We start from the raw sequence: 22,267 nt of genomic DNA on the forward strand, positions 1-22,267 counted from the left end.
TCCTCGATCAGGTTCGGTTTCTTTGGTTCAACTCTGTCTCATTCTTAGCTGAATTGTAGGCTTCATTTGCTTTTGTTTCAAGTTCAATTCATTTTCGTAATAGTTTCTGTTGTCTAGATTTTTTTTTTTATTTCTGCTACAAGTTGTCATTGTAATCACTATTACAAATTTGAAAATTTGGTATGAAAAAAATATGTACAAATAAAAAAACGTGTTTACAGTTGCTCTTACTAATATTTCGACCGATGCATCCATATACACTTGTGTGCAAAATCATATTTCATATTTGTTTATTTTATTTTTTTCATTATTGTCAGTTTTATAAATAAACAAAAATTCTACATCCGCTAAAACTGTTGTAAACCATCCGGTTTAAGAATGTTTATAACCGATTTTGTATTAAACCAGCCATCCTTATGTTGATTGGGCATTGTCTGATTTTGGTTTAATGATGACGACTTCTCTTAATGTTTAAGAGAATCCCACATTGTTTATGAGACTTGTAATAGACTGTCTAAACTCCATATATAAAGAGCCTCTTATCTTTGTTATTGAATAACACAACAACACCTTAACATCTTATTTATAACAAAAACAACATTTTATCGAATTCAAGTTAAAGTACAGTATTACACCCAAAAAAAAGAAGTTAAAGTACAGTTCTATATTTCTATCTAACCCTTTTATGTTTTAACTATCAACGATTGTATTAGTAGTTTGTGTTACTAGGTTAAACATCAATGTAGCAGAAGTAACAACATAATTGAAATGTGAGTCGTTTGGGCTTTCTTTTTCTTTTCACCAAGGATTTTTTTAGAGCAATCAGGATACTCGGCATATCTCAACAACAAAAAGACTTTCTTTTCAAAACAACTTGTAAGGACCTTTTCAAAAAAAAAAACAACTTACTAATCACAAGAATTCTATTACTAAAAAACTTGAAAACCCAAAAATAAACTATGGTTCGCGCGCATGTGGTCTATTGGTAGTTGGACCTGGGATATGACACATCATCGCTTTCGGTTCCCTCGGCTGATCAACTTACACTTGCTACAAATATTAATGTGTTGGGAAACCAAGGTAGAGAGAGACCGTTTGCATTGTCGCCTTGTTGTGTTACATAGTCTTTGCAAATCAACTTGAACCATCTAAAAAAAAATCTCCCGTCTGGTATGGCCTGAATCGAAATACCAAAGTTGTTTGCACTAAACAGGACAGGAGATATATAGAAGCAAGTCTATTACAATAATCCTAACTGTTATAACGGGTATTAGACTATTAGTTTTTTTTGACATCAAACGGCTGTAGTATTAGACTATTAGTTAAAAGATAATAAAAAATCAGTACGAGTAATAATGTTACTTTGTTAGTTACATTTTACACCATCTAATAATGTCACAAATTGTATGTAACGTGTATTAATTTGTTTTTGCATAACTTGTAACGTGTATTAATTTGTTTTTGCATAACGTGGACCAGAATCGGTTGATCGCTTATGTGACACGAGCACACTGTGGTTGTCCATTGGCTTTCGTACCTTTTTCTCCAACAGATGTCTAATCAATGAAAAGAAAATAAAGATATAATCGAATCAATCAATTGCTGACGAAAACGACGTCGTCCGTGGGACAAGGCTTTTCATTTGTTTCTGTTATTGGACATTGCTAAGCTATTGGGCGGTTTAGTGGTGGTCCACTGCTACTTGATAAACTTCTGCCTCACTATCTTTTGGTCCACAAATTGGGCCCATATATGGCCCCTTTTACGTTTTCCTGCCTTTTTAATGATTGATTTCAAACTTGGATTTAACCTATGAAAAGTTAGGTACATGGCTTAAATCGCACGTACTGAAGCAGTCGGCTTTCCTCCGAACAGAGACATTAGTACATTTTCTGCTGGAGTTTTATATGGTCACCAAGTCCAGGTTTGGAACATTAAAAAGTTTAATTGTAAAATGAAAATGGTGTGAACCCGTGAGTCCGTGATCAAAAATAATAATTGCTTAGATTTCTTTTCCTTACGAAAATTTGAAAGATGTGGATTGATTTTCAAAATGTAAATGATATGTTATCATTTTGTAATTATAAAGATCAAGAAAAACCATGGAAGATTTCGAGAGATGAATCGAATAATTGAGGAAAAGTCTAAAGATGTATAAAACTATGAGATGATTTATCACATGGCAATACAATCATATTTCTGCAGTAGACAGTGATGGTGTAAATAAATAAGATTGTTATAATATATAAAAGGTTAAAATGAAATGATGGAAAAAAATGGATGTACCATTATTTTCTGTTGCTGAAGCTGACTTGTGTCTGAACACAATCTTGAATCCCCTTGTCTTAAAGTCGACATGTAAATCCACGTATGGAAGTCGACACATACATATATAATTATATAGATAAACATGTGAATAATATAGAAGACACCCTGACTAGTGACCACATCCAAGCACAAGTGATGTAAGAAGTACTGAAGCATAATGCGTCTTAGATCCTTTCTCGTGATTTGCTCCAAACACAAGTGAGGTAAGGAGTATTAAAGCATAATAAACATGATGATGCGTCTGATCGCTCTCTCTTTTCGCAATGGTAAAATTTGAACCGTGTCTATGTAACCAATTGATAAAGCTGTAGAGGTAACTGAAGATAGTTCATTGCCGTTTGAGATTTGGGAAACATAATTTCACTTTATTTATCATCTATTTATGTCAAACTTTAAGAAACTTGAAAAAGAGAAAAAAAAAATAGTGAAGCCGGATGGGGTATTAAAACCACTCATTAAAATTTTTCATAAATTGTAGCATCTGAATACCACTTTGGCACATCTAATCTATTAAAACTGAAGTACAAAAATAAAATAATCCTTAGTTTTCCTCAAAAATTACATACCTATGCCACTGAATTAATTAACACCATATCAAATCAAATCTGTGAGTTAATATTTTCACTTTTAAATTAAGAAACGTATCTCCACATATATAGCTATTAATTGTACTTAGTCAATTTCACTTTCCTTATCAAGTAGATTATACTTTAACGATTTTAGATATTTACATATGACTATTTATATATATTATCAATTATTTAAACCAACTTAAAAGTATCAGATATATTCTGGAAGTTTTTAAATACATTAAATCTAAAATATATATAAGTATATAAATCTATTTCGAATATGTTTGGGTATCCGAAATATTTTAATTCGAATCGGATTTGGTTTCAGTTCTCTAAATTCCAAAATTTTGATTAATTTAGATATTTAATCAATTTTAATTCGGGTTTGGTACTTCTTTTTGGATCGGGATCGGTTCGATTTTTTGGATTCGGATTTTCTTGCAACTCTAATATTGACATGGAAAATAGATAACAACATATTTTATAGAAAATACACCCGCACGGGCGTGCGGGTCAAAATCTAGTTAACCTTATAATTTTAAACTGCTTCGTTTTCAATAATATTCAAATAAATTGGAATTGGTTAAACAATTAGACGACGTTTTAATTATAATATATTTCTAAACTTTTGAGTCAGTGACTTTTGTGTATCATACCCGGTCTTAATTTTTGTAGAATAGTGATCATCAATCTTAATTATGGAAAAGAAAGTGAACTAGGAGTTGGTAGTTGGTGACTTGATTTGTATGTGAATATAATTGGTTGTTAGGTCGCCGCCAGACGACATGAAATAAAAATGGAGCGACTTTAAAAAAGAGATTCCCTATGAAGACATGTGCCTAAACAAAGGTACTACTACTTGATGTCTTCAGCAAATTTATGAACTTTTTTCTCTTAAGTCGACAATATATTATAAATCACTCAAGTAAATTAGAATATTAGCAAAATGATGTTACTGACTAGTGACTAGTGAATAATTAAACAACCAATTATTAGTCGACTTTCTTATGTGTCTATTCAGAACTTTCGACACACTAAACTAAATATCATAATTCAATGTTAATATTGCTTCATTGATCAATGAAATATTTCTCTAAACGGGAGTACGCACATCCTTATCTCGTATCTTTCTAACAATGTGATTATTTAAGTTGGTTGAAATGCGTTTGGTAAAAGTTAGGCAGCACATTTTAACAAAGTATTGTGAGGTTCAAACATGAATCCATAGTTTCAAGATTGGGTTCATTTGTGTGAATTAGTAATCTAGTTCAAATTATTGAAATGCAAGTTATGATTAAGCAAACACAACCACATACATCAATGACTATATTTGCTTGTTTGACATATTCACAAATATCCTTTGACCTCCTATGTTAATGAAAATACAATTTAAATTAAACATGTATATTACAAATAAGCATACACTTACACATGCATGGATGTTCTCATCAACATATATATTTGAAGATTTCCAGTTGACCAGTCAACCTCTCCGGTCTCCATAAACCGATGCCGTTTCACCACCAAGGTAACTAGCGTACCTCATGATATCAGCATTAGTCTCCTCTAGTTCCCTTTGCAGCCCCAAGACTTGTCTTTGGAGCACCGAGATGGCGCCAACGCAACCATAAACTGGATCTCTTAGCCTTGCTTCCGCCTCGTAAGCAAGCGAGTTCACTGCGTCTTCTCGTTGATGTGGCGCCACCTCCTGGAGGATCTTGCTGACGTTGCTTGCCCCAAATATCCGGTGGACGTTCGCAAACTTTGTAGGTTCCTCTGGCGGAAAATAGGGTGCGAATACGCAGTCCGAAGTGCATTTCCGCCGGAGGAACTTGCATGCCGCGCACGGTGAGTTTGTATAGTTAAAATACGACGACGACATCTTTTGTTATATTCCCCCTGATATTTATTTTTGGAAAAGAAAAACAAAAAAAAAACAATTTAATCATCTATGGAGTTTTGAGGAATTACAAGATTGATATGAATTTTGATCCATATCGATATTGCAATTCGTTAAAATCTCATCGTTTTATATATCAGTAACATTTACACAATATGTATATGTGTCTACTACGTACGCATTATAAACATTCAAACATTTTAAAAATATTATTTCCATTATACCTACACCATTATTTGCAAAGTGATTTCACAAATGTTCTTTTTATAATTATTTTTATCAAATAAATGAACAATAACATAATAAAATCGATGACACGTATTAAATATGACATGAATGATTACTTTTAATAATAATCTATATTTTTAAAACTTCTTAGAATATGATAGAAAATTATACATCATCATTAGTATAAATTCATTCAAATATAACATTAATAATATAACAATAAAAATATAATCATATTTTAAAATTTTCAAAATGTTATTTATTTCTGTTTTTTATAATTATACAATTTTCTTACTAAAATATTGAATATTTTTTTTAAATCAACTAATATTGAATGTTTTACATTGTTTTAAAAACTACAAAAAACGTAATATCATTAGCTTCTTTTATATATCTACAAATTTTAGAAATACTATATAGGTTTACATTTTGATAATGAAAAGAAAATTACATAAAAATTATTTTCTTAATTTATATTAGTTGATTTAAAATAATTTAGTTTATAAACTTAAGTATATACATATCTATTTTTAAATATAATTTAAAACAAACAAAATTGTTTATTTTATTTTAGTTATATGTTTAATTAAATAAAAATTATAAATATTAAAAAAATTAAAAAAATAATAATATTTTTAAAATATAAATTAAATTGAAAAAAATATTGCTGCACATGGTATAGGACAATACCTGGTTGACTATAAAGCTTTGGTCTTTTAATCTGCACAGTTCATAATCTTAGTAACAAAAGCATATATAGATAATACTCTCATCATCAATATAATTTTTTTATTTTTTTTTGGTAAAATGTCAAGATACTCTCATCACCAATATAATTGGTTACAAGCATTGTCTTGATATTAATTCTCGTTTTCTCCCTAAAACTGGTTACCAATGTTCGGTATTTAAAATATATATCAGGCAAATAAATACATACCTGTATCGTAGATTAGCGTTATAATCAATTAATTTCACATATTATCTTGGGACACTAAAACCAATGTTTAATACATTAATGCCAAACTTACTACATATATATGCAGAAGATGTTAAATCTAACAGGCAATACGATCAGGAAAAGTTATATAATTTAGCTTGATTATCAAAAAAAAGTTATATAATTTAGCTGTACGACTACATAACACATAAAAAAATCATTTAATCTCCATATATACATGAAGAAAATGGGTGTTGTTTTATATGTATATATTCAAATCGAAGGTAACTCACACTCGTTCTACGTTCTGGAGTATTGGAGTATTGGTTCGTTGAATCTGATGTACAGGGTTATGTAAACTTTGCATTTTTCGTATTGTACACCAGACCTAGATCTTTTTGGATATAACATGGCTTTTGTCATAAACATATATAAGTATTTGTGTGCCACTAAATTTGGTAAAAAACAAGGGAAATCGACTTTTTCCTATCAATCTTTGGTTACTCTTTTTCTCTTAGTTCGAACATAATTACTCCCGACCATACGTTTATGTTCTTGGCGTTTAGTTTAGCAGATTTTTTTCTGATTTTTTCATCGACAACACTTTCTGTCTCTCTGATTCTGAGATCTCCTCATCTATAAAACAAATATTGATTCACTTTCTTGAATCTATGATCTCACATGGCGGCTTAAATCAAAATGGCATGTACATATACTTAAGGGTCAGTGATACAGTATTGTATCTTCAACTCTAACTTTTTAATTTGTAAATAAAGGTCATCCAATTCTAACTTGAAATTTACATTGCACTTCATCTCTAACTTTTTAATTTGTAAATAAAGGTCATCCAATAATAACTTGAAAGTTCAAGATCAGTGATTAAATCTTCATGATTTAAACTCTCTAATATCATATAACCAATTAACATAAAAGTACAGTATATATATTATGCAAGTGTGCGTAAATTAGTTGAGTAGAATTAAACACGTTTGCTCTTACCTTTCGATGGAGCAACAAGAGTAAGTCCCCCTGATAACTACTCAGAAGTCAGAACTGTTTGCTCTTCTTTGGTTCTCTCTTCTGTGTCTTAACTATGATGGGAAGAGGATATGGAAAATCCTCAAGAGGATCTTCAATTATTGAGATTATTTGTCATTTTAAGAGAGAAACCCTAGTCAGAGACAAAGAGGAGTCTCTAAGGGGAAAGTTGGAGAGAGAAAAGACAGGGATTAGAGAGAGAGAGAGAGAGAGAGTGTGTGTGTGTGTGTGTGGGCAAAAGGTATTTTGGTGCTTTGAGCGAGAAAGAAGCTGAATATAATGAGATTGAAACAGACAAATTAGCCTCAATTAATTGAGGACCTAAAATAGTGAACTTATAAGGAAATACCTCCTAACCATAGAAAATTATACTCCATTTGAAAGCCTTCCAGTAATTTAAAACATTTTCGTAACTTTATTTTGAAGCAAATTATTCTTTATGTAAATGACGAACTAAGATATTCTACTTGCAATATATCACTATTCAATATATGGACTATTTATATATTCTCTGATTTTAATATATTAAGATGAGTGAGAAATAGAAAAATCCTTTGGTAAACCTGAATTAGCATTCTTATATATCTAAATGATAAAACACAATTTGGTGCAATATTTGGTAGCATGTGCGTAGATTATACTAATGATTAGCTAAGATAGTCATTGACAAGCATTAGTTTACCTATACTTTTTTTGATAATGGTACTTTACGTATTTAATTCTCTGATTAGATTTTCAGTGTATGCATATATATCAAAATGTTCAACAAGAAAGTGTTCAACAAGAAAGTATGAAAATAATATGACACTGAAAGAAAAAGGAAAAAAAGGAAAAGATAAAGCCGAAATTAGATCCAAAAAAATGAATGCACTTGAATACGCATGCATACAAACATTGGTGCAAAATCTAGTAAAAAGGAAAATCAGTGTCTTATGTATTTACATATGCAGAACGGATCACTGTGACCTAATGGTTAGGACCGGACTCCTGCCTATATCCAGGTAACGAGTTCGAATTCTGCTGGAGAAAACTATCTCTTGATGCATTTGTTTACAACATGGATATGAGTCCATGTTTTAGAGCTCATTTGAATATCCTGAAAAAGGTATATCTGTGGACTACACCTCCCATCCGAGGATTAGGTCTTTATCTTTAATAAATCCGGATTTAACCCTTTAAAAAAATGTATGTACATATGCATGCACCTATAAGTTGGTAAGGTATGCTTATCAAATGAATATTTGGGATACGAAAGTCTTGCTCGATCCACCCTTTTATTTTCCATTCTCTTTTCAAGCAAGAAACAAATATTGGCTCGCCTTAAAAAAATATATATATATATTGGCTCACAATCTAGTAAGTAATATTAGTATATCCTACTTAATAAGATTGAAAAAAATGTTATATTTATTATTTTATTTATCCAAAAAAACAAAAATATATAAATGGCGAACTTCTACGTCCCATTACAGAACGTTTTCAACATTCATAGCTTCTCTCAAGGAAACTATGTTTAACAAAATTTACTAATGTTAGAATGCTTATACAATAAAACTCTATAAAATGATATTTGATAAATAATACACATAGTAAAATAATATTTTCCTAATTTCAAGTTGGAAAAATATAAAATATGATATAATTTAATAAAATAATAAAATTTTAATAACTTTTAAGTAAATACATATTCTTATTAAAATTATCATTTAATAATTGTTATATACAAAACATGGATATGTCTTCTTTCTTCACTGGAACTGTTTCTGAAGAAGGAAAGTTTGATGCTAATCATATTACAATTCGAACAATTAAAAAGAAAACAAAAGTTGCAACTACACCTATAGAATCAAACTTAAGCTGAGAATGTTTAAAATAAAGAAATTAAGAAAGGTTCATAGTCCAGTTTCCAAAAAAAAAAAGGTTCATAGTCCATGTTGTTCAAAGGAAAAAAAGAAAAGAAAAAAGGAAAGGTTCATCATCCAATTTATTTGAGTGTAATTATCGATGGTTCTATCCATGGATTGCCCTATAAATTTGAGTTGCCTTTGATAGAAAATAAACGAAGGCGAATAGGCTTGTAGACCTCTGCAAGCAAATATAAATAAAACATCGTATTTTTATTTTTACAAATAAAATTCACCTATAATTTGTTTTTGCATTTTAATATTTTAATGTTATTTTACTGAATATAAAATGAATCTATAACAAAATTTGGTTAGTATGTAATATCATGAAATTAATATTTTCTTAAAAGTTGAAAATTTATTTTATAAATATAAATCTAAATATTAGTTTTTAAAAATAATTAATAACTATATATATTAATAAATGATCATAGTACTAACATTATTAATAAGTTATATTGTATATATGTATAATAAAGGTTAAAATGGATGCTTTAAGAAAACCCTAATGATAGGTGGCGATGGAGACGGCGATTCACGAAACAAAAGCGATTCACCCACGGCAAACAAGGAGGAAGAGGCCCGCGGAGAGGATCCGAGATCGGAAGTTGATGGGCCGAGGCAAACAAATGGCGTGGATCCGGAGGAGACAGTAGCAGTTGTGGAATCGGAGAAGACAGTAGCAGTTGAGGTTGAGGTTGAAGAACGAGAGAAGATCTCGTACTCCTCTGTTCTTGTGGAGGGATCTGCAAGCCCGAACCTGAACCCTCAGTTTGTGGTTAAGGATGGTGTAGCGGAATTGGAAGTCCCGGTGGAGCTGTTGGAGAACACGGAGCCTCTGTGGAAAAGCTGTGTAGTGGGTTACTTCATGAATGACGCTCCGCACATTGGTTCGATTCACGCCACTGTAAATCGAATCTGGGTGCAGCCAGGGAAGAAGACTAAAATTGACGTCCAATTCATTGGAAAAACTACGGTTCTGTTTAGAATTGAGGATGCAGCTACTCGTAACAGAGTGCTCAGGAGGAAATTCTGGCACATCTCGGAGGTGCCCCTTATGGTTGGTGTTTGGTCTCCGGAGACAGCTAGCTCTCCTCCTGATCTCTCAGCCATCCCGCTGTGGGTGGACTTGGCACAGGTCCCGGGTTATCTATACTCAAAGAAGGGCCTCAGCTTCTTATCTCGCACTGCGGGTACTTTTATTAAACTACACCCGAGCACGGAGCGCTGCGTTCGCATGGATGTGGCCAGAGTACTGGTGGAAGTTGACTTGACCAAGCCCTTACCTAATAAGATCAGTTTTAAGGGAAGGAACGGCTCTGATGAACTGATCACCATTACCTATCCATGGCTCCCACCTCGATGCTCATTGTGTTCTCGTTGGGGACACTTGGAGATGCATTGCTCTGTCCAGAAAGCTAAAGAAAATATGGCTGCGCAAGACGATGAAGCCCTTACCAAGACGATAGATGGCGATGAAGCTCGTAACCTGCAAAGTGATTCTGTTGTGATGGAAGGTTTTGCCTCCAAGGATTTGCCTGACACCTCGGGTGCTGTAATCATGACTAAGCTGATGGCTGAACTCGAGTCTTTGTCTGGCGAGAAGAACCTATCAAACATTACGCACCCCGTTTCTGATCAGGAGCGAGTGTGTACTACTAGTACTGAAGCAGGAACCGGGGGTTACTCCGATGCAGAACAATGGGCTATTGTCTCTGGCCATGCCAGGGCTCCGCCCTCAACTTTGCAAGAGGGCAAAAACAAGGGGTGTTTATCTCCGAATGGTTTCAGTGCTCTTCAAGATATAAGGGAGGAAGGTGAGATTGATGAGGAAGATGTGGAAGTGGGTTCTGAAGAGGAAACTGTAGGCGAGCAAGCTATGCAAAAGGCCCACTTTTCTCCGGAACGTTCTACTGACTCAGGCTCTGTAATGAATACAAGTGCAACGGTAACGCAGCGACAAAGTAGCGCACCTCGTGGCAGAGGTAAGGGCGTCAAGAAAACTATTGCAAATTCTAGAGATTTGGTCAAGGCTATCACACAGCAACAGAAGGGGTCTCAGCAATCAAAGAAAGCTTCCTCCCGGAAGTACTGATGTCGTCAATTTTTGCATGGAACATACGTGGGTTCAATATGCCACGTAAACAAAAAGCAGTCAGATATTGGATTGCAGCTGCTAAGTTGAGTTTTGGTTGTTTATTAGAGACTAGAGTTCGTGAGGAGAATTTTCAGAAGGTTTTTGATTCTACTTTCCCAGGCTGGAGTTGTGTTCATAACTACTCGAGTCATCGTTTGGGAAGGATTTGGGTTTGTTGGTCTGATGCGGTGGAGGTTATTCCGGTATCTACTTCTACACAGATGATTACTGTATGGGTTCGGTTTAAAGCGTCTGGTGATATTTTCCTTTCTTCATTTATCTATGCATCAAATTGCATGATAGAAAGAAGGGAGCTATGGAGTGAAATGGAGACTATCTCTCGGTCAGTGGCAGGGGATACAAATGCATGGATAATCCAAGGTGATTTTAATGTTGCTCTATCCTCACTGGAGCACTCTCGTCTTGCAGAAACTACAGCAGATAGAAGTGCAATAAGGGAGTTTCAAAATGTGGTCAGCAGCTGTGATATGATGGACTTAGCTCAAGTCGGGTCCTCTTTTACTTGGATGAACAATCAGGATGCGAACCCTATAAGCAAGAAGCTGGATCGGGTTATGAGCAATAGCTGTTGGATCGGTGTTTTCCCAAACTCTTATGTTACTTTTGAATCAGGTGGAGTTTCAGATCATTTACGAATGCACATCCAACTGCGTGAGGCTCCTCAAGGGAATACAAAGCCTTTCAAATTTTTTAACCACACCGCTTCTCACCCTCGGTTCCTTGAAGTAGTGAGCAGGGTTTGGAGCGAAACGGGACCCCTTTTCCACTCTCGCTCGGCTTTAAAAATGTTTCAAGACTAGCTGAAGGCACTTAAAGCTGAAATGCGTGGGCTAAATCGTGACATGTTCGGTGATCTGCCAGGAAGAGTAAAGCAAGCTTACAACGACCTGTGTGAAAAGCAGACTGAAGCAATGCGAAATCCTCAGACATCCACCTTTGAAGCTGCCTCGGATGCTTGGGAGCACTGGCACCATATTTCAGGCATCGAGGAGCAGTTTTACTACCAGAAGTCAAGAGTTCAGTGGTTGGGCCTAGGTGACAGGAACTCTCGATTTTTCCACAAGGTTACTCAGAGTAGGAATGCGAGAAACACCATACGTCGTATTGTGACAGCAGATGGCAGGATTCTCACATCTCCCATGGATATTAAGACCGAGGCTGCCTCACACTTTGACAATTTCCTCAATGGATCGCCTCAGGACTTCGTTGATATAGAGCAGGAAGACCTGGCTGATTTGGTTGACTTCCGCTGCTCGAGTGAGGCCAAAGCTCTCCTTATGAAACCGGTGGAACCATCGGAGATCATAGACACCCTATCCTCCATGCCCACTAATAAAGCTCCTGGACCTGATGGATACCCTATGGAGTTCTACAAGGCTGCTTGGCCAGTAGTTGGGAAAGACATGATCACCGCAGTCCAATCTTTCTTCATGTTCGGCTTCATGCCGCATAGTGTCAATGCTACTCTGTTGTCCCTAATTCCCAAGACGACTGATGCTGAGAAGATGACTGACTTCAGACCTATAGCCTGCTGTAACGTTCTCTATAAGGTTGTTTCCAAGATCCTTGCTAAAAGACTCAAAGCTACATTGCCTGAGGCTATAGAGTTGAATCAATGTGCTTTTGTGGAAGGCAGATTACTTCTAGAGAATGTGTTGCTAGCCACTGAGATAGTCAAGGATTATCATAAGCCGTCGGTATCCTCCAGATCTGCCATCAAGCTGGATATTGCCAAAGCTTTTGATACAGTGAGTTGGTCTTTTATAGAGAAGACCCTTCGAGCCATGGATTATCCCGACATGTTTGTCACCTGGATTATGAGATGTATTAGCACTGCAGCGTTTTCTGTCTCAGTAAATGGGGAATTAGCAGGTTTCTTCACCAGTAGTAGAGGCATTCGACAAGGGTGCTCGTTATCCCCGTATCTCTATGTGATCGTGAGTAATGTGCTATCTAAGCTCATTAACAGGGCGATGGTAGAGGAAAGCATTAGATTTCACCCGCATTGTAAGGATGTCAGCTTGTCGCACCTGAGTTTTGCTGATGATATAGTTGTTTTCACTGATGGCACTGCAGAATCACTTCAGGGTACTCTTCAGGTTTTTGAAAGGTTCGCGGCTATATCTGGTCTTCGGATCAACATAGCGAAGTCTACGGTATTTGCTGCTGGTAGAGGGAAGAATGAGTTACAAAATGCAGCGGCTACTGTGGGTCTGTCAGTCTCTGCCCTTCCCATAAAATATCTAGGTCTACCTCTCACCACCAAGATTATGACAAGGAGTGATTATGAGCCTCTTGTCACAAAGATCAGGAGCCGTTTGCTTTCATGGATGAGCAAAGCACTCTCTTATGCCGGTCGTCTGATACTTATAAAGTCGGTCATTGCTAGCATCACGAACTTCTGGTGTGCTGCATTTTGCCTCCCACAAGGCTGCATTGATGAGGTGGAGAGCATGTGCTCTGCTTTCCTCTGGAGTGGCTCTCCAAATATTACGACTAAAGCCAAGATCTCATGGGAAGATGTCTGCCATCCGTTTGAAGAAGGAGGGTTGGGGATCCGTCGTATTTCAGAGGTTTGTCTCGTCTTCTAGCTGAAGCTTATCTGGCGATTATTCACTCAGTCTTCTTCACTCTGGGTCCTTTGGGTTAGGAGATACTTGCTTCGAGATGACACTTTTTGGGATGTCAGGGACACAGGTCAGGGATCTTGGCTATGGCGTAAGCTGTTACAGGTTCGTTCGTTGGCAAAAAACTTCATTCGACACGAGGTTAACGATGGTACTACTGTTCGGTTTTGGACTGATAATTGGCATCCTAAGGGCAGGTTGATAGAGGTTGTTGGTGAGATTGGGACACAGAGACTTGGCATTAGAAGGGAGTCGCGGATTACTGATGTCTTTCGTGGGGGAGTGTGGCATTTTCGTAGATGCAGGGACCCCCTTATCCTCTCCATGATTGATGATATCAAAGCTTTTCTTGTTCGCTTAACTGATGGCAGGGATGCAGTTCTATGGAAGAGAGGAGGTGCTGAGTATTCTCATCGGTTTGTAGCCTCTGAAACCTGGCATCAGATAAGGCACACGAAGAGTAGAGTGAATTGGAGCAAATTGGTCTGGTTCTCTCAAGGCGTTCCCCGGTATGCATTCATCACCTGGCTTGCTATTCGGGACAGACTATCTACCGGTAACCGCACTCGCAGTTGGGGGCAGCCACAATACTGCATTTTCTGTGGTGAACCTGATGAGACCAGGGATCATCTATACTTTGCTTGTCCTTACACATATATGGTCTGGCTAAAGGTGGCTGGGAATTTATTTGGAAGGGATCCTGTCCCAGACTGGGACACGACACTAACGCACATGCTTACTGGTTCCTATGATCGCCTCACCTTCATACTCTTGAGGCTGGCCCTGCAAGTCACGATATACTCTATCTGGCGTGAGCGCAACGAGAGAAAGCATGGTACCGGAAACAAAACAATAGACCAGTTGGCAAGGCTAATAGACAAGACCATAAGGAACCGCATCACTTCCCTCAAGTACGCCCTCAACCCGCGACTACAAGGACTGATGATTCGCTGGTTCGAAGCGCATGACAGTGTCGTTTAATCTCTGAGTTTCTGACTTGGTTTTGATTCTATTCTTTTATTCTTTAGACAAACACTATAGCTGTACAGTTTCTCTCTTGAAGTGATCAATAAATTTAACATTTCATCAAAAAAAAATGGATGCTTTTTTGTCAGCAAATGGATACTATTTTTTTTTTGATGAAATTTCAAATTTATTGATCGATCAAAAGAATGTTATGTACAAATAAACCTTATGCTGTAAACTAGAACTAAAAAATAAGCTATTACGTGACTTGGAACCATCTAGTTAACAACCCTTCCAGCTGATGGTTAGGTTTAAATTTGAGAGAACAGATCCTATTTTTCACAGCCTTGCTGACTGACTGTCTCATCGTGTCTGTAGATTTCCTTGGTTGCTGGTGCCTCCTTGCATTTCTCTCTCTCCAGAAGTGGTAGATTGCTGTCTGAAAAAGCATCCTGGCGAGGCAAGAGTCCTTGCCTGAGACTCCCATATTCCGTAGTCGCTGGACAGTCCACTGCCAATCCGGATTAATCCCTTCGCCAAGTAAGTTTCGAGCCAGACTTTCCCAAACTGTGTAAGTGTAGGGACAAGCAAAGAAAAGGTGATCTCTGGTCTCATCTCTTTCTCCACAAAACTCGCAGCCTTGTGTCATTCCCCATTGTCTCATACGATCTCCCGTAGACAACCTGTTCTTGAATCCTAACCAAGTAATGAATGAGTACCGAGGCACTCCTTGAGGGAACCATACAATTTTACTCCATATCTCCTTGTTCCGCTTAGATCTCAACAGTTCCCAAGTCTTGCGGGCTGAGAACGAAGGCTGAAAATCATCTTCCCCATGCTTCCACAACACTACATCCCTGCCCTTCTCAGGCAGAGGTGGTTCAATAGCCTTGATACAGTCATGTAGATCATGAAAACGCCTGCTACGAGATCCTCTTATCTCCCATCTTCCTGCTGTTACAGCATTGTTAACTTTTGCATGACGCAGTACACCCAGGTAAGTAGTTCCCACAGCACCTGTTATGTCTATCAGCCGACCCATGCCCGTCCAATTGTCGAACCAAAAATGACAGCTTCGTCCATCTTTAACATCTATCCTGATAAACTGATAAGCTACCTCCCTGAGCTTAAGTAACTTTCGCCAGATCCATGACCCCTGAGACACATCTCTAACATCCCAAAAAGAATTATATCGCAAGAGATAATGGCGCACCCAGCTTACCCACAGTGATGACGCCTGAGTAAACAACCTCCATATAATTTTAAGAGCAAAGGCTTTGGAAGAATCCCTTAGTTTCCTTACACCAAGACCACCTTCATCCTTTGGATAGCAGAGATCTTCCCAGCTGACTTTTGCCTTGTGAGTTTGATTAGGTGATCCTGACCAAAGAAAAGCACTACACATGCTCTCAATTGTGTCAAGACATTTAGCAGGAAGAATAAAAGCTGAGCTCCAGAAATTAACAGTGCTGGAGATGACTGATTGGATAAGCTGTAACCGGCCTGCAAAGGAGAGGGACTTGTTGGACCAGCAGAGCATTCTGGTTCGAATCTTATCAATCAATGGCTCATAATCATGACTTGTAAGAGACTTCGTTGTGAGAGGCATGCCTAAGTAGCGGATGGGGAGAGTTCCCACTTTAATTCGCAAGATTTCAGCCGCATTAATGAGATCCCTGGTGTTGCTGCCAGAAACGAATATAGATGATTTCGTTGCATTAATGTGAAGTCCTGACATCGTTGCGAACCGCTTCATGGTACCCATAATACCCATAAGAGACTCAGCTGTACCATTTGTAAAGACTAGAATATCATCAGCAAAGCTCAAATGTGTTAACTTGACTTCCTTACACTGTGGATGATAAGCAAAATCTCCCCTCTCTGCCGCTTCATTCAAGAGCTTTGAGAGCACATTATTCAAGATAACATATAGATAGGGAGATAAAGAGCACCCTTGCCGTAAGCCTCTGGCACTAGTGAAGTATCCCTCTAAGCTACCATTAACTGAGACTGAGAAAGCTGCCGTTGAGATACAGAGCCGAATCCAGTTAGTGAATTGTGATGGCAGACCCATCGCTTTCAGAACAGAGATGATGAATGACCATTTTACTGTGTCAAATGCCTTCGAAATGTCAAATTTAATCGCACACTTCCCTTTCCCTACTGACTTGTGATATCCATTGACAAGCTCTGACGCCAACAACACATTCTCTAGCAATAACCTCTCCTCAATAAAAGCACATTGATTCTCTTCAATAGCACCAGGAAAAATAACTGAGAGTCTGTTGGCAAGCACTTTGGAGATCACCTTATATAAGAAATTGCAGCAAGCTATAGGTCTGTAGTCTTTAATTTGTAGAAATTCTAATACATATTTTGGAAGGAAAGTTATCAATAGCTTACATTCTGAATACTATTCTACTAGGTTAAGACTCGCGCCTTGCGCAGAATAAACATTATATATAAGTTATTTTTACGTTTTATATATATTTTTACATATTATAAAATAATAAGCAGATATTGAATAATTAAAAATTCAGTAACTATAATGTATATAATTAAATTGGTGCTAACACATAAATAAATGTTATCAATCCAAACAAACAATTTTCTACTTTATATGATAAATAGTTACATTTAAATGATATAAAATAGACATACAGTATATTTTTAATATTGATATTTATTAAATAATTTCTTACAATTTCTGATTATTTGTATCTGTTATAACAAAAAAAACTTTAAATCACTGATAACAGTTTTTTTTTATTGTCAGATGTTTAATAGTTTTAGTAATTTATAATTTCTTTGAAAAATTCAAATTTAAATATTAAGTTGTCACTATTTGTTCAAAGCTTTTATCAAAAAATATTGTTCAGAGCAGAAATTTCTAAATGAAAATATTTACATATTTTACGCTATATAGTTTATTTTAAATGATATTGATATATATATATATATAATATTTATAAAATGAGACTTCTTACTTATATGATTTTGTAATCATTTATATGTTGTCATAACAAAAAAAAAAATCATGGATCACAAAAATTTCAGTTTTAGTAATTTATAGTCATTTTCTAAATTGAAAGTATGACATATACGAAAAAATATAATTTTTATTATATGGTTAATGTGATTGTTTTATTTATTTTGATAAGTTAAAATTTTTAAAAATGATAGTGGACACACTAATTTTTATCAAATCTTTATTATTCAAATCTTTAATTGGCATATATATTTTAATCACATTAAGAAATTCTGTATTTTTATTTAAGAAAAGAATGAAAAATATTAATAATCAATATGATTAGTTTAATAAAAACCTTATTATATATTTAGATAGATCAACCTATTTTTCTAAGAATTTTAAAAATCATTCTGGTGATGACACATGGCTACCCCAAATGTTGTAATGTTTCTCTTTTAATATATAGGAGATTGTTGTTAATAAGAAGTAACGATAATAATATAAGATATGGTCTATCAAAAAGAATTATAAGATATGGTCGATCAAATCCTCCAAATGAATCTTATTAATTATGGTACTTATGATTTAGTAATCATAGGTTTGGGCTTTGGAATTGGTTGTTGAAGAAATGTATAACGCGGAAATATGTCGAGAGGAACTATTGCAAGTCAAGTATTAGATAATAATATGCACAATTATTTGATCAACAACAATCATTAGAAGATAATATGCACAATTATTTGATCAAATTTTATTCTACAAGTGCACATCTTTTCTTTTTACATAATTTTATATACATCGAATTAATCTAGTGGTGTCCAATCTTATTCACAATCCAATATTTTCATTCCGTCTTTTCTTTTGTTTATAGTGATAAATCCAAGCGAAATAGTGTTACCAGATCGACCAAAAAAAATTGAGTGTTAACAGTCTGATAATATATTTTTTTTTGGGAACACACAGTCTGAAAATATTTAAAATCATTCCTTCTTAAGATAAAACGTTTATGTTCTGATAATCATTTAGAATTTGTTACTTGGTAAGTGATAATAGTAGCTAGTGCACTTTATGCAAAATTTTCAGTTACAACCTGAATCTAATAAAATCTTACATATTTCTGTACAGCAATAACTATCTTTGGGAAAAGAGATGCATGTTTAGGGAGTGACAAGGAAATAATCTCTAATGGTTCGCCTTTTGACAGAGGAAGGAGGGTTTAGGACAGATGATGGACTGTTGACCGCAGTTTCTGGTGTATTCTCGCACATTTTATCTTCTTCTAATGATGATAACGACAGTGTTGATGATGATGATAAAGATGTTTTCTTCAACTGAGCCTCTGGAGTTCTGATGTTAGGCATAGATTGATTATCTGATGATTGCTTTTGGGGACTCTCGGGTTCTTTGTTCGTCTCAAGTCTTTCTTTGGCTTCAGTATTTGACAATGCGGTTACTCTGCGTTTAACTCTAGACCCAGATGCTGTTGCGTTTGTATTAGAGCAACGGTTGATCTCTATGTTCCACAGTCGTACCTAAGCATGAACAGACGTGAAATTCAGTAATGGGACAAAGAGCAAAAAACAATACACTAAAAATCATTAGCTTTTTGTTTTTTTTTTATTACCGTGAAGTCATCTGAAGCTGTCACTACCTTCCCGATCTCTGATGGAGACCTGCATAAGAGATTTTGTTTATTACCATCGAATCTACTAGTTGGAAAGCTGGATTCAACGAGAGACAGAAAAAGGCTCGGTGAGGTGGGACTTACCAATCAACAGCAGTTACTTCTTTGTCATGGCCTTTCAAGACTGTAGGATCTACATGAGGCTTATTCACCTGCAATTGTACCTCTTCTTTAAGCATTGATAACTCTTGAATCATTGAATTATAAGAGGAAAATGCCAAACTACGTGACAGGGAATTCAAACCTGCCATATGTAAGCGTTACCGTCGCTTGAACCACTCAAAATGTGTTCACCATCAGGGCTAATCATTGTCTGCAGACCAAGATTTCAGTGATGAGTGAGGTGTGAAAATGTTAGGTAGCAATCAAGTGTGACCGAAGGGAAAATTGTGGACAAGGGGTTATTACCCTAATGAAAAAGGAATCTATTCGGCAACCAGAGAATGATTGTACAGGTCCTTTGTCAAGCTGCAGTATGTTGTACAGATAGATTCTGCAACAGGTCATGGAAAAGAAGATTTGGTTAGAGTTGGATATTTTTAAAGGACTTTCTCATAGTGCAGGGCAATCACTAAGTAAAGTTATGAGTGTGAACATATTAAAAACCAAACCTGTTGTCCTTGCATGATGCAGTAAGAAAGGTTCCACTTGAGTCTTGGGACAGGGATACAATACCATGAGCTCTCTTTTCCTGAAACCACCAATAAGAAAAAATAACCAGGTTTTAAATTAGTATAGTATCACATCGAAACCATTTAGAAATAATATAATGATGTTATCTGAGTCGAGGAATAGGAAGCTTAGCTTACCGTAGTGTTTGTTGAGTCTGACTGTGGTGATGCTTGAGCAATGGGAACTCTCAGCTTTCTTGTATCCCAAAATTTCAAGGCGCTGACAGAACGGTAGAAAAAAAAAGAGAAGGATGTAAACAACACTACTATAAGCTCTGCAATTCAATTTACATGAACCTAATTAACGTTGTACAAATACCTATCTGGCGCTCCAGCAGTAGCAATTGTGACCTCGTCCTTGAGATAAAGCACAGAGGTAATGCTTGATGAAGCAGCCTGAAAACAAGAAGCCATTAGCCAAGATGATAGAATAGTAAGAGTCGGAAGAAGGAGCAGGAGTACAAACCTTGCGACGTCCAGTTCGTTTTGAAAGAGGAGAGAGGTGGGCACCTTTAACCATGCCAGTAGAGCTGCGTAAATCCCAGAACAACACTCAATAAGACTCAAGAGGGAAAAAAGGAGAAAGATCTTTCACAGCTAAGGTTAGAGAGAAGGACTTACTTGATGCAAAACTCCTCTTTTTGAGAGCTACTTTTACATCTTATATCCCATAGCGCAAAACATCCGTCTCTCGAACCAGAGACAAGAAGATCTGCAAGCATAAAGAGTTAGAGCCATCTTGACTGAAATTATCAACTAGTAAATCAAGAAGAGAATACAAACCAGAATTAGTTGGATGTGAACACATTGATTTCACAGTTCCTGTGTGTCCTATAAGTACTCCAGTACATTTATTCTCCTCAACATCCCATACTTTAATCTGCAACAGAGCATCGTATACGTCATAATGTTGTCCTCACAAACTAGTCAACTAAAAAGAAAACAACGAGCCACACTACTTACAGTTTGATCACCAGAAGCAGTCAGAAGACAACTATCATCCTGCAAATAAATTTGAGATAAGTTAACAATCAAATCAAGAAAAGAAATCATGAATCAAACGTATAAATACAAAGTCCAATGCCAAGCAAAATGGCAAACCTTGATCCAAGAAACGTCGAAGACCGCATTATTATGAGCAATCCAGTCACGAAACCTAGCATTCTCTACAACACAAGATTCACATTTGAAACAAACACGACTCAGTATTGTATTAAATTAAAACAAAATCAGGGTTACAAACGGGAAGGAAATGACACCTGTGTTCTCTTGGTGAGTCGCAGAAGAGTCAAAATTGCGATTCGAATGAAACAAGCTAACATGTCCATCCTCATCTGACACCGCGAACACTTGTGAGTTCCTGCTACTCTATACGATTCAACAAAACAAATAACCGTTAAATTGAATCTGAAAATTCCACTAAACTGGATCTAGGGTAGACGAAACCGCCATACCTTACAAAACGAAACGGCCAACGGAGGAGTCCGATAGCCGTCGTGTTCCACAGCTACGCCGGCTATTTCTCTGCAAACCAGCTCGGAGTCTGCGAAGAACGGTCGCTTCCTTACTGAAAAACCAAAATATTTTAATCAGCACAAGCTCGTCAGATCTAAAAAACCGCGAGGAGATTGAAAATGTAAGCGTGTGGAGATATATATATAATACCTCGGAATCCGTTGAGCTCTCTTAGTCCGATGTTGACGAAGACGGATCTAGATCTGGAGTTTTCCATCGGAGATTTCTTTTGCAAATCGAAACGAAGAAGCGGGGGAGAGATGTGGTGGTGAAGATTTTTTTGTGCGGGGGGAAGAAATGGGGTTATAGATGAGGAACACGGCGGGATTAGTCATTTGGTTTAGGCGGTGTTGGTTTTCGCTTCCACGCGGGAAAATGAAAAATTTTCTCCAAAAACTCGAAATTGTCGTTGCTTTGACTTTTCTTAAGAAAAACATGGAAAGAACGTTAATTTTAGTATTTTGGAAGCCCATTAGTCTCTAATATGTTGGCCCATTTGGCACGGAGATTAGGACCTAAACAGCGACTTTAGACAAATTTTAGGTGTTTTCATTAGTGAACTTTTACATGCATGTATCATAAATAAAAATATATAAAAAGTAAAAGAAAAAGTCTCATAATTATTATCTGAATCAGATTCTATTTACAATGTCATGTTGGAAAAAAAATCTTCTATATACAATGTAATGTTGGAAAAAAAATCTTATATATTAAAAGAGAAATATCATTTTATCTACCAAAAAAGTCATAATAGGTCCATTTCATTAA

General features: G+C 36.0%; 2 protein-coding genes across 2 annotated transcripts; both read right to left on the minus strand.

The window, feature by feature from the left end:
- Positions 1-4,213: 4,213 nt before the first annotated feature.
- On the minus strand, positions 4,214-7,264 carry LOC108855909 (LOB domain-containing protein 25). The gene is made up of 2 exons (XM_018629836.2): positions 6,965-7,264; positions 4,214-4,799 (listed from the first exon to the last, which is right to left on the minus strand). The coding sequence occupies exon 2, from the start codon at positions 4,780-4,782 to the stop codon at positions 4,384-4,386; it is 399 nt and encodes a 132-aa protein (XP_018485338.1). The 5' UTR covers positions 4,783-4,799; positions 6,965-7,264; the 3' UTR covers positions 4,214-4,383.
- Positions 7,265-18,632: 11,368 nt separating this feature from the next.
- LOC108851688 (uncharacterized) lies at positions 18,633-21,823 on the minus strand. Its single transcript, XM_018625152.2, has 16 exons — positions 21,650-21,823; positions 21,439-21,551; positions 21,244-21,352; positions 21,086-21,150; positions 20,948-20,986; positions 20,768-20,864; positions 20,606-20,696; positions 20,451-20,514; positions 20,304-20,380; positions 20,123-20,204; positions 19,925-20,004; positions 19,722-19,806; positions 19,558-19,626; positions 19,398-19,465; positions 19,254-19,302; positions 18,633-19,161 (listed from the first exon to the last, which is right to left on the minus strand). Exons 1-16 carry the CDS (start codon positions 21,714-21,716, stop codon positions 18,787-18,789), a joined length of 1,530 nt encoding a protein of 509 aa, XP_018480654.2. The 5' UTR covers positions 21,717-21,823; the 3' UTR covers positions 18,633-18,786.
- Between the last annotated feature and the right edge of the window lie 444 nt (positions 21,824-22,267).

The sequence above is a fragment of the Raphanus sativus genome, chromosome 4 (assembly GCF_000801105.2).
Source record: "Raphanus sativus cultivar WK10039 chromosome 4, ASM80110v3, whole genome shotgun sequence".
In the NCBI taxonomy this organism is placed as follows: domain Eukaryota; kingdom Viridiplantae; phylum Streptophyta; class Magnoliopsida; order Brassicales; family Brassicaceae; genus Raphanus; species Raphanus sativus.